The 12,265-nt window shown below is 44.5% G+C and overlaps 1 protein-coding gene across 9 annotated transcripts in view; it reads left to right on the top strand.

Annotated features, from left to right (window-relative positions):
• Positions 1-2,622: 2,622 nt before the first annotated feature.
• The window catches only part of DENND5B (DENN domain containing 5B), a 191,404-nt gene continuing 181,761 nt past the window's right edge, over positions 2,623-12,265 (top strand). For all 9 annotated transcript variants that reach the window (XM_003988539.6, XM_019834778.3, XM_003988538.6 and 6 more), the window contains exon 1: positions 2,623-2,888. In XM_003988539.6, the coding sequence (XP_003988588.1) occupies positions 2,768-2,888 (121 nt within the window). In that variant the 5' untranslated portion in view covers positions 2,623-2,767. The remainder of the gene's footprint in view (positions 2,889-12,265) is intronic.

The raw sequence follows: 12,265 nt of genomic DNA, 5'->3' as shown, positions 1-12,265 counted from the left end.
ATAAACCTACACAGTGTAATTCTGAAGTGGTAATTAGGAATGCATGCAGGTAGGGGCACCTGGGTGGCTCAGGTGGTTAAGTGCCTGACTTTGCTCAGGTCATGATCTCACAGTTCGTGGGTTCCAGCCCCCGTCGGGCTCTGTGCTGACAGCTTGGAACCTGGAGCCTGCTTCGGATTCTGTCTCTCTCCCTCTCTGCCCCTCGTCTGCTCACACTATGTCTCTCTCTCTCAAAAATAAACATTAACAAAAATGTCTTAAGAAAGGAATGCATGCAGGTATTTTCAAATTAGAGTTTAATTTTGTAATGTGTGACTCTTGGAAGCTTTGGGAAAGATTTTTAGAGATTTTGTCTATTTTGATGGGATTTATATATCATAATTGAATAAATTCTGTTCAGATTTCTTTCTATTTTTTCATCTTAAAGACATTAATGCAGGGATTACAAGCTCCTAAATCCATTGCTTTTCTTTCTTTTTTTTTTCTAAGTAGGCTTCACACCCAGCTTGTAGCCCAACATGGGGCTTGAACTCACCACCCTGAGATCAAGAGCTGGGTTAAGATCAAGTCCGATATTTAACCAAAGGAGCCACTCAGGTGCCCCTACTTGCTTTTCAAGTGAACAAAAAATGACATCTCTCTTGGATAGTGGAAATGGTAAATTAGTTTTCTCTCTTTCTTTCTTTTTTAATGTTTATTTATTTATTGTTGAAAGAGAACAGGGGAGGGGCAGAGAGAGAGGGAGAGAGGATCCCAAGCAGGTTCTGTGCTGTCAGTGCAAAGCCCAACACAAGGCTTGAACTCATGAACTGGGAGATCATGACCTGAGCAGAAATCAAGAGTCGGATGCTTAACTGAGCCATCCAAGTGCCCCGGTAAATTAATTTTCTATTGTGCTTTGTTTGATTAGTCTAGAATCTAATATTCTGTAAGAAGCTATAACCAAAAATAGGAGAAACACACATCCCAGTGACTCCCTCTCTTTCTTATTAGTGAAATTGTTTTATGTATTTCAGTACTCTCTGTAGGAGGAAAAGCAATAATTGTATAACACCAAATTAGCATATGCTCACAAATGTTACAGATACTAAAGTTTGCATATTTTCTCATAGCATCAATAAGTTTTTTACTATCTGAATAACCTTTCTTTCATTCATTCATTTAATAAAAATGAATTAAGGGGCTTAATGGGACCAGGGTTCTTCTAGATACTAGAAACACGATGAAACACAGAGCATGACTTCTGCTCTGTGGAGCTTACAATCCAGCTAAGAAACAGAAAAAGTCATTACAAGTGCTTTGAAGAAAGTACAGGGTGCATTAGGAGCAAAAGGTCAATTACCCAGGTTGTGGTTCATTCTGATTTCTTGATTTTTCTTACATTTAAAAATTGAGCAGAGAAAGTGAAGATACAGGAAAGTGAAGAAAGAAAGCTATAGTAAATGATGGTATGCATGCATAGATATCTTTCAGAAAAAACATTAGTCAAATAATTGAGGTCCATTCTCTCAGTGTACCTCCCTGGAAGGGAGTGGTATTCATGATGCCCCCCACCTCTCACTATGCCCGCCTTATACCCAAACCCTTAGAGTAGGGATTGGTACGGAAGGAATGACAACGTGGAAATGGAATCCACTGGGTTTTTCACCTTTCAAAGGAATAAAACCCGGTTAGTGAACTCCTGAGTGGAAAATCAGAGGGAAGAGCAGGGTAAGAAAGCCATGGCCTTGTGAGGAGCAGAGTTCAGGGTCTAATTCTTGTTGCCTTATCAGTCTCTGATTATACCTGCAGGGAGAGCTGATTATATCAACTGAGTACAGCGCTGGGGAACTGGAGTGCCTTGGCTACTTTACATTGACCTGGAAAATGTCAGGGTAAATTACAGAAGGGGAGCGGAGAGTAGGTAATCATCCTTTTAGGAGTCTCAACGCTTTGTGGATATTAAGTTGTCACCAATTCACTAAGGATGGCTTGTGGATGGGGTGAGGGCTGAGGGAAAGATTCAAGGATTAAGGTCTTAAAACGAGACAGGCATCTGCACACGCCGCAGTTTAAAAGATGTTAATGGTCCAGGCCGTTGTGGGAAATGATCTCAGACCAGCTGTAACCTTCCCCAAAGTCGCATTGTTTTTTTCTTTTTAATTAGGATAGGTAGCATCTCCTTTAGAAGACAGAATCCTGCTCTGCGGCTAACCCCTCCAGTTGGCGGGCGGAGGCCAGCAGGCGTGTGTGCGGCCGCCCCCAGCGCCGCGGCCCCGGCTGGCGGGCATGAATCCTGCGCGCGCCAAGCGCTCCCTCGGAGTCCACGGGGCGCGCGCGCGCGCACGGCCGAGACGCGCGCTCCTGCACCTCGCGAGCGCGCTCCCCCCTCCTTCCCTTCCCGCCCCACGCGCAGGTCTTCGGCGCCCCCGCCCTCCCCGCGCTCCCACAGCCAGAGCGCCGCTCAGCTGACCGGCGGGCGCCAGACGCCTCGGCTTCCAGTTCGCAAGCGCAGCTACGGCGGCGCGAGCCTCTCACGCCGACACTCCCCCTGCGCGCCCCTCCCCCACCCTGGACCGGCTTCGGGACCGACTGAGCGCGAGCTCGCGGCCGCTTCTCGGGCGCCGAGCGTGGAGCTAGGCTGCGGTGACGAGCGGCGGCTGCGCGGCCATGGGCGCGCCGGTGTCGCCCTAGGACAGGCGCGCGGAGACCGCAGCCTAGGCAGCGAGCCTTCCCGAGCGGCGGCGGCGGCGGCAGCAGCGGTAGCGGCAGGAGCAGCTCGGCCGGGATGAGCGGCGCGGCGCCCGGCCCCGGCTCGGGCTCCTCCCCGGCCGCCTGCCGCTTCGCGCACTACTTCGTGCTCTGCGGGATCGACGCAGACAGTGGGCTGGAGCCCGACGAGCTGGCGGGTAAGGCCGGGCTGCGGCGGCGCGGGGGTCCCCTCAGGGACGCGAGGGACGCTGCGGGGACGCGCGGGAGGCGGGTTCTAGACAAAGTCGGCTCCCGGCGGCGCCCGCTCTCCATCCGGACTGGCGCTCGGGCGGCGATTTAATGACATTGTTATTTATTCCGCGTGCAGGGTGCGCTGCTGAGCCCGCGGGCGTCCTGCTGCTGAGGGCGCTCGCCTAGGGCTTTCGCCTCCCAGGCGCGGGGTTATTAATAACGGGGGCGGGGGCGGCCCCTAGGGCACTGCCCCCACCCCGCACTCAGGCCCCCTCGCCCGCAGCTGCTCGCGGAGGCGGCGGGTGAGTCACCGGGCGCACTAACTCCCCGGCCTTGCTGCGATCCCGTGCATCCTACCTCCCTCCGCCTGGCTGCGAAGTTTCAGCCCTGGCACGTGACGCGGCGCTCAGACCCCTTCGGGGGAGGCGGCGACAGAGACCGCTGGGCGGCGGGCGTCGCGTCCACTGAGGCGGTGATGGCCCGCTGGGCGAGTGCAGGCAGGAGGCTGGTTGGACTTAACATCCTTGACTGTGCCGGGTCTGCGCCGCTTCCCGCCTCGCGTTCTGCGATGACGGTCGACTCACCTTTTGGAATCCTGTCTATTTGGCAGTGTCACGGGAGCTGGCGAGGACCTTTGGACGCTCGGGACTCGGCACGACGCTTTGTTGACACTGCCTACGCTGTTTCTGAGTTTAGTAGTTGGACATTCTCCCCTCAGTTGGGTGCACCGTGTGTTACTGCCTGGCTTTTCTTGGAGGAGCACCGTTTCCTTCTTTTTACTCATTTGATGGCGCAGTGCGGGGCTGAGCTGGGAACCGATGCTGGGAAAGGGGCCGTTAAAGGATGACTGCGTTGAGGGGGGGCGGGAGGGATGAGTGCGCAGTGTTGAGAGGAGGCCGTGGAGGAATGACCGATTTCATTTTTGACGCTCCTTTATGCTTGCCTTCTTGGGATCTAAATCTTGGTTTTTTGTTGTTGTTGTTGTTGTTGCTAATGGGTGAGACAAGTGACATCTATCGCTTGAACTTTATCTGTGTCAGTGTCAAACACTTAGCTCATAGCGTTTCAGAACAGCTTGCTTTGGACATAGCATGCCTTATTGATTGCACTAGTGTGTATTTTTGTTTTCTCTTTTACTTTTTTGGGAGTAGAAGAGGGGATTCAGAACAGTGTATTAAATAATAAACAAACTAGACAAAAGTGTTCAGCTGTAAGGTCCACTACTGATCAACTCGTGTCTTAGCTAAGACAGTATCTTTTAAAGCCAGGCTCACAACAAAACATTTTCAACAAAAACTCTAAGTCTAGTTTTAGTTAAAGATTTTTTGGAAAAGAGGGATGAGTACCAGGTTTTTCTGTATGTGTAATTATATAGTCATGTTGTTTATTCAATTAAAATTTCATGTACATATTAAGAATGGCTTTGTTAAGTGATAATGAAGTTAGAAAACACGTCTGCAGAGAGATTTGGAGAGATTCCTCTTTTGGGATTGAAGGGATTATTTTATTTTTCTAGAATCTTTTCTTCCCTAAACTTCGTAATCATTTGTGGTACTGGATCACTTGGAGGTCTTTTGTCAGTAGGGATGATGAAAGGAAAAAGCCTGTATTTTTTCCTTATCTGTTTCCAATCTATATGCCTAGTAAAGCTAAAACACCTGTAGATGGGGCCTGGGACTCTTCAGGCACAGTGCAGATGGCTTTAATAAAATTAAGTAGTAAAAAATTAATTTTTAATTCATTTTTTAGACACCAACTGGCTTCTCATTTTGCAGTATTATTCATGAGTGTGGTGATTGAGATTTCGCTCCTCATAATATTTGGTGTTTTGAAGTACTAATCACTTCTGCCTGATAATATTTCAGTACAATGATTCATTCACCAAATAGTTTTGAAAGCCTTAAGGTGTGGATTGTGTTATAGGCACTGGGGACAGCTATGAACAAAGCAGTCAAAAATCCCTGCCGTCATAGTGCTTACATTCTAGTGTAAACAAAGAATGAAAATACAGAGTGCCAGATATCAGTGAGCGCTATGAGGAAAAATACAGCAGGGAAGTGAGACTAGGGTGGTGCCAGCACAATGGTGGGATGGTGGGGTTGCGGACTTTAAATAAGATGGTTAGGGAAGGCCTCAGAAAAGGTGATCTTAGAACAGAGCCATGAGGGAGATGAGGAAGCAAGCCATGAGGATTGTGTTGGGGAACAGCATTGCAGACAGTACATGCAAAGATGAGGTGGGAGAGTGCCTAGTTTGTGCAGGTAACTGTAGGGACACCAGGGTGGTTGGAGCTAAGTGGGGAGGAAAGTAGTAGATATGATCATAGAGAAAGGGTAGGGAGATTGTGTAGGGTCTAACAGACAATTGTTGAGCTTTTACTCTGAGATGGAAAACTACCAGGAGGTTTTGAGCAGTGGAAAGATAAGATTGGAAAGATTTGATGCACTCTCTGAAAGGATTGCAATGGCTCTCTTGTTGATTAGACTATGTCAAGGGCAAGGTTAGGAGCAGACCAGTTAGGAGGCTCTTTTTCATTATTTGAGATGGGAGGTGTTGGTGGCTTGGATCAAAGCAGTAGCAGTGAAGTGGTAAGAAACTGGGTATATTTTGGAGGTAGAGCCAGCAGGACTTGCTGATGAATTGGATATGGTATTCATAGTCAAAGAAAGAGATCAAAGATGATTCTAAGATTTTTGGCCTAAACAATTTTAAACATCTCTATTTACTGAAATAGAAAGATGGATGGAGAAACAGGCTGGAGATTAGCTCAGTTTTGGACGTGTTAAGTTTGAGGTACCCATTAGACATTCAAATGGAGATGTCAGGTAGGCAAGGCATCTCTCCGGCAGTCAAAATTTATATATAGACATGAGCTGAAAGCCATGAAATTGGATGACCCAAGGAATGAGTATAGATAGAAAAGAGAAGAGGCTCAAGGACTGAATCCTGGAGATACTCCAACATTCAGAGGTGAGGAGGATGAAGAGGAAACAACCAAAAAGTGCGGCCAGTAAGATGAGAGGTAAACAAGAGAATGTAGTATCATGTTCTCAACTAACAATCTTCTTGACTGTTTCCACAGAGCTACATTTGAGGATGAGGAAACAAGGCCAGTGAGTTAGGCAAATTAGTCAGGAGGTTATTTTCTGTTTTGCTGCATTAATTTCAAAGTTAAATATAGTTAAGTTTCTATTTTACTTTTATGGAACTGATCTATTTTTATCACACTGTTTCTTAGCAAGTTGTCACCCTGCCTGTAGAAGGTCTAAGTTGACTTCTATTAAACATAAATTTTACTCATTGCTTTACAGATTTTTTTTCTTAACATATACATGTCCCTAGGATTCATGCTTTGCAGGTGGTGGGGCATTGAAATAAAATTAAGAACACAAATCATATGATGAAGTAATAGATAGACTAAGACCTTATGATAAAGTTATCAGGGCTTTAGATCGATTTTTAGACACTCCTCCCAGTAAAGGTTAGCTTTACCGACAGTGGGAAAGATTTCATATATATATATATATATATATATATATATATATATATATATATATATATATATATAAAATTTCATATATACGTATATATACACATACAGATATACTGGTATTTCCTATTGTCCTTTCTTTAGCTCATTGTAGCTGTTGTGCTTTTCCTATTCACTGTATATTTTTAAAATGCACTGTATCCATAATCAAAAACGTCCTTTTGATATTAAAGTAGAAATATTTAAATTTTTTTAAGTATTAAATATATGAAAAGGATTTCAAATTGGTTATTGCATAAGACGAAAGGAGGTGTAAATAGAAGTTGTTAGAATTAGTTGACATGAAGACAGATGACATTTTGAAATTTTCTTTTATGTCTCTTACTCCCTCTAAGACCTAGCTGTAGGAATTGATATGGCTTGATTTACAGCAACAAATCGTTTAGGCAATAGAAAAATGAAGGACCTTTATTTGAGTAACATAAATACGCAAGCCCCCGGGGGGGCCTTACGGTCTTTGCCCTCTCTCTTTCATAGAACCGTATACACAGTGTTTAATAAGTGAATGAGTATAAAGTTTACATATGAGTCCACAAATTGTGTGGTGACCAGAATATTTTAAAGCATTTCAGCGGTGGGGCGCCTGGGTGGCTCAGTCCGTTGAGTGTCCAACTTTGGCTCAGGTCAGGAGCTCACAGTCTGTGAGTTTGAGTCCCGAGTTGGGCTTTGTGCTGACAGCTCAGAGCCTGGAGCCTGTTTCAGATTCTGTGTCTCCCTCTCTCTCTGCACCTTCCCTGCTCACACTCTCTGTCTCGCTGTCTCTCTCTCTCTCTCTCTCTCTCTCTCTCAAAAATAAATAAACGTTAAAAAAAATAAAGCATTCCAATGGTAGCATAGATTCAGTTCTGCTGAGGGATACTGAAGTATGACGGGTGCAATCCCTGTCACAGGCCTTTGTTTAGATATCTTCCTTGGTGCCTCTATTTATTTTTAGCTTTGGTTGTCTTGGGTGTGGTTTCCAGAAGAGCTTTGAGGCAGTGAAGACTATGGTCTAAATTCAAATACATTTAACCCTTGGTTAGGAAGGCTGAACCCCCCTACACAGTTGAAAACCCACATATTATCTTTTGGCTCCTCTAAAACTCGAGAAAACTTACCGATAACATAGTCAACACACATTTTGTATATTACATGTTTTATGTAGTGTATTCTAACAATAAAATAAGAAAGAAAAAATGTTACTAAGAAATGTTATTGTAAGGAAGAGAAAATACATTTGCAGTACTATGCTGTATTTAATTTTTAAAATCTGCACGTAAGTGGACCTTCACAGTTCAAACGTGTTGTTCAAAGGTCAACTGTACAAAATTTAGTTGAGACTGACAGTATTATGCCATACTAGTCCTGGAAGGGACCTCGGACGTCATTTATCAGGGAAGAAACCAAGGCTAAGAGATTAAGGACCCTCTCAAAGAACACATTTGACTGGCAGCAGACAGACAACTAGAGCCTGGTTCTTGTAGTACACTGCTAGGCTCCATAGTTATTTTATTTAAGCTCAGAAAAAAGATGAGCTTGACTTGAGTTTAGCAAGCATTTCAGGCTTGCCTTTATTCCAGACTACATGTCATAGTTAAGACTGCTAAAGTATGACTTTAAAAGCAATGGCCTCATGTACAGACTTGGGTGGGTTAGAGCTGCCCTGATCTGACCACCATTGGAGGTATCTTGGTTGTTACCTGTGTTGACATTGTTAATCTTACAAATAAAGCCGCCAAGTTATTTTACCAGGAAAAATGGGTTTATTCAGGAATAGCAGAGAATTGCAATTCAGGACATGTAAGCTAGAGCAAAACCATAGGCAAGTCTGGAGAAAAAAGTAGAGTACTCCTCTTTTACAAAGCAAAGAGGGGAGTCGGGGAGGGCCTCTTATAAATCCAAAGTCCATTGGAGTAAACTGGGAATTCAAAATGTGGTGGCTTTGCAGTGTCACTGAATTGTAACAGTCTCTTATTGGGTGGGCTGTTGCCAGGCGAGGAGAAAACCTTTCTTCCTTCTGCTGAGGCAGTATTTTAGACTTGCAAGATCTCTTTCTGTTGGTTCTGCAATCGAAAAAGTGTGGACAAAGGAAGGTATGATTGTTTGTGAAACCATAATTAGAGCTGGATGCACAAGCAGAAGCCAGAGTCCAATCCTGGCCTGATACTTAGGACATCTGTGGGCTTCAGTGTTTTCATCTATTTTGAATGGGTAAATGAAGTGACTGATTTCTGAACATACCACCCCTCTCTTTCATGAGCCTGAACTTGTTTTTGAGTGAAAAAACTAAATATATCTATTTAAAAAAAATTAATTCTAGATGACATAGAGTAGGCTTCACACAGTCAGTGAAGCAACTGCCTTCAGCTCAGGTCATGGTCCATGAGTTTGAGCCCAGCATTGGGCTTTGTGCTGACAGCTCAGAGCCTGGAGCTGCGTTGGATTTTCTGTGTCTCCTTCTCTCTCTGCCCCTCCCCTGCTCCCACTCTGTCTCTCTCAAAAATAAATAAGCATTACAAAAAAATTTTTTTAATGGCATAGTGTACAAGAACTGATATATACCGCATATGCCACATGAGGACCGATTGAGAAATTAAAATTTCAGCCACAGGGGTGCCTGGGTGACTCATTCGGTTAAGCACCAGACTTCAGCTCAGGTCATGATCTCACGGTTTGTGGGTTTGATCCCCTCGTGGGGTTCTGTGCTGACAGCTCAGAGCCTGGAGCCTGCTTCAGATTATGTGTCTCCCTGTCTCTCTGTCCCTCTGCCACTTGCACGTGCATGTGTGTGCTCTCTCTCAAAAATAAACATTAAAGAAAAATTTTAAAAATTTCAGCCACAAGGAAAGGGAAAAAAAAGGTCTATGCAGTTCCCTTTATAGGAAAGGTGCAGTTTTTAAAAAAAAAATTTTTTTTTAACATTTATTTATTTTTGAGACAGAGAGAGACAGAGCATGAACGGGGGAGGGGCAGAAAGAGAGGGAGACACAGAATCCGAAGCAGGCTCCAGGCTCTGAGCCATCAGCACAGAGCCCGACGCGGGGCTCGAACTCATGGACCGTGAGATCATGACCTGAGCTGAAGTCGGACTCTTAACCGACTGAGCCACCCAGGCGCCCCGGAAAGGTGCAGTTTTTAATAATCTTTTTGAAATATTATATCAGTTCACAGACTCTCAATTTTATCTATATTGGTTCTTAGGGAGCCAGGGACCCCTGTTTGAAATCACCGTATTAGATAATCTCTCTGTACTAGCAGTATAGGTGACACTGCCAGTTATCCACAAAATAGGCAGTGGGATCTAAGAATAATTTTTTCGGCTTAAAATTCTTCAGTAGCTTCCTTTGTATTTGGATTAAGATTCAAACTCTTTACCCTGTGTCTCAGTTTGTTCAGGCTGCTATAACAATACTATAGACTGGGTGGCTTGTAAATAACAGACATTTATATCTCACAGTTCTGGAGGCTGGGAGTCCAAGTTCAAGGTGCTAACAGATCCTGTGTCTGGGGAGGGCCCTCTTCCTGGTTCATAGATGGCCCTCTTATGTGGAAGGGCTGAGAGAGCTCTCTGGGATCTCTTTTATAAGGGCATGAGTCCCATTCATGGGGGCTCCACCCTCATGACCTAACCATTTCTCACAGGCCCCATCTCCAGATACCATCACATTGGTATTAAATTTCAACACACGAATTTTGGGAGAGACACAGATATATAGCACCCTGGTTTGCAAAGCTCTTCATGATCTGGTCTTTACCTACCTTTCCAGCTTTTTCTGACTGGATCATTCTTCCTGCTATGTTGGTTTTCTTGAAGGTCCTTAAAAACAGCGAGCTGTTCTTGTCTCATGGCCTGTTCATCTTCTCTCCTCTCCCGGGAATCCTCTTCCCCTAGACCAGTATTGTCCATTATAAATATAATATGAGACACATCTTAAAAATCTCAAAATCCAGTGTAATTTTACCTCATATCTCAGTTTGGACTAGCCATGTTTCAAGTGTTTAATAGCCACTAGTGGCTGGCTACCCTCTTGGACAGTGTAGCCCGACATCTTTGCAAGATGTGCTGCTTCTCCTCATTCAGGTCTCTGCACAAGTATTACCTCCTCAGAGTTGCCTTCTCAGGCCATCCTGTATAAGATAGTGTCCTTCTTTCCCCTGCCTGCCCCACTCTTGCCAGTAACCCTGCTTTATTTTCCTCATAGCACTAATGGTTCCTGGCAATATATTGTAAATGCATTTATTTACTTCACCTTCTTTCTCCTTTTGATGTTTTTATTTTTATTTTTGAGAGCAAGAGAGACAGAGCGTGAGCAGGGAGGGGTAGAGAGAGAGGGAGACACAGAGTCTCCAGCAGGCTCCATGCTGTCAGGGCAGAGGCTGACGTGGGGCTCGAAGTCAAGGACTGTGAGATCATGACCTAAGCTGAAATGAAAAGTTGGATGCTTAACTGACAGCCACCCAGGTGCCCCATGATTAATTTTTCAAAAAGGTATTTTTCAGCTTTGGGGTGAGCTACTAAAGTTTCTTCTTTTTTAAACAATATTTATTTAGGGTACCTGGGTGGCTCAGTCAAACATCTGACTTCAGCTCAGGTCATGATCTTGGGGTTCGGGGGTTCGAGCCCCACATTGGGCTCTGTGCTGACAGCTCAGAGCCTGGAGCCTGCTTCAGATTCTGTGTCTCCCTCTCTCTCTCTCTGCCCCTCCCCCACTCACACTCTGTCTGTGTCTCTCTCTTTCTCTCTCTCTTTCAAGAAAATGAATGAACATTTAAAAAAATTTTTTTAAAGTATTTATTTATTTTGAGAGAGAAGGAGCTCAAGCAGGGGGAGGGGCAGAGAGAGAGGGGAGAGAGAATCCCAAGCAGGCTCCAGGCTCTGAGCTGTCAGCACAGAGTCCAGTATGGGGTTTAGTCCCTCACATCATGAGATCATGACCTGAGCTGAAATCAAGAGTCAGATGCTTAACTGACTGAGCTACCCAGGTGCCCCTAGAATTTGTTAGCCTATTACTTCTCTCTTGACATAAACTGTGATGAATAAATGAATAACCTTTTTTCAAAAAAAACAGCTTTAGGGGCGCCTGGGTGGCGCAGTCGGTTAAGCGTCCGACTTCAGCCACGTCACGATCTCGCGGTCTGTGAGTTCGAGCCCCACGTCAGGCTCTGGGCTGATGGCTCAGAGCCTGGAGCCTGTTTCCGATTCTGTGTCTCCCTCTCTCTCTGCCCCTCCCCCGTTCATGCTCTGTCTCTCTCCCAAAAATAAATAAACGTTAAAAAAAAAACAAAAAACAGCTTTATGCAAACAAGTATGCAGGTATTAGCAAGGTTTTTTTGCTCGTTTTTGTTTTTTAAGCATATAACATGTCTTATTTATTTAAAAATTAATGCCAGGTGATGAGCACATAAATGGTGGCTAGTGTTTATGAAATTTCGGAAAGTAGTTATACTAAAGATCAGTTGTAGCTTCCATTGTGATTTTAGAGGAGTATCTTAGGAAGTTGCATTCATAGTTTCCTTCTTCATGAGCATCCCATATCAGTTTTGGATATGGTCAGCCAGGACAGTTTCTTTGTTTCTCTAAAGTTTTTGTCTTTATTGTAACCTGCATAATGTTCTGTTCCATCTAAGACTTGACTTGTTGAAATGGCACCATGTAATGACCAAAAACTTTCAGTAAGACTGTCTTTTCCTCTTTACTTTTCAAACACAATGAGTGTAAGGAGCTAAGAAGTGAGAATTCTAGGAATAAAAGTGGAAGTATTTTATATGCTGCTGGAATAGCACATCATGAGGATAAAAACATGAAACAGTTGC

This window comes from Felis catus, chromosome B4 (genome assembly GCF_018350175.1).
Source record: "Felis catus isolate Fca126 chromosome B4, F.catus_Fca126_mat1.0, whole genome shotgun sequence".
NCBI classification, from domain to species: Eukaryota; Metazoa; Chordata; class Mammalia; order Carnivora; family Felidae; genus Felis; species Felis catus.
The sequence above is the reverse complement of the archived record's forward strand: the minus strand, read 5'-3'. Positions and strand labels throughout refer to the sequence as shown.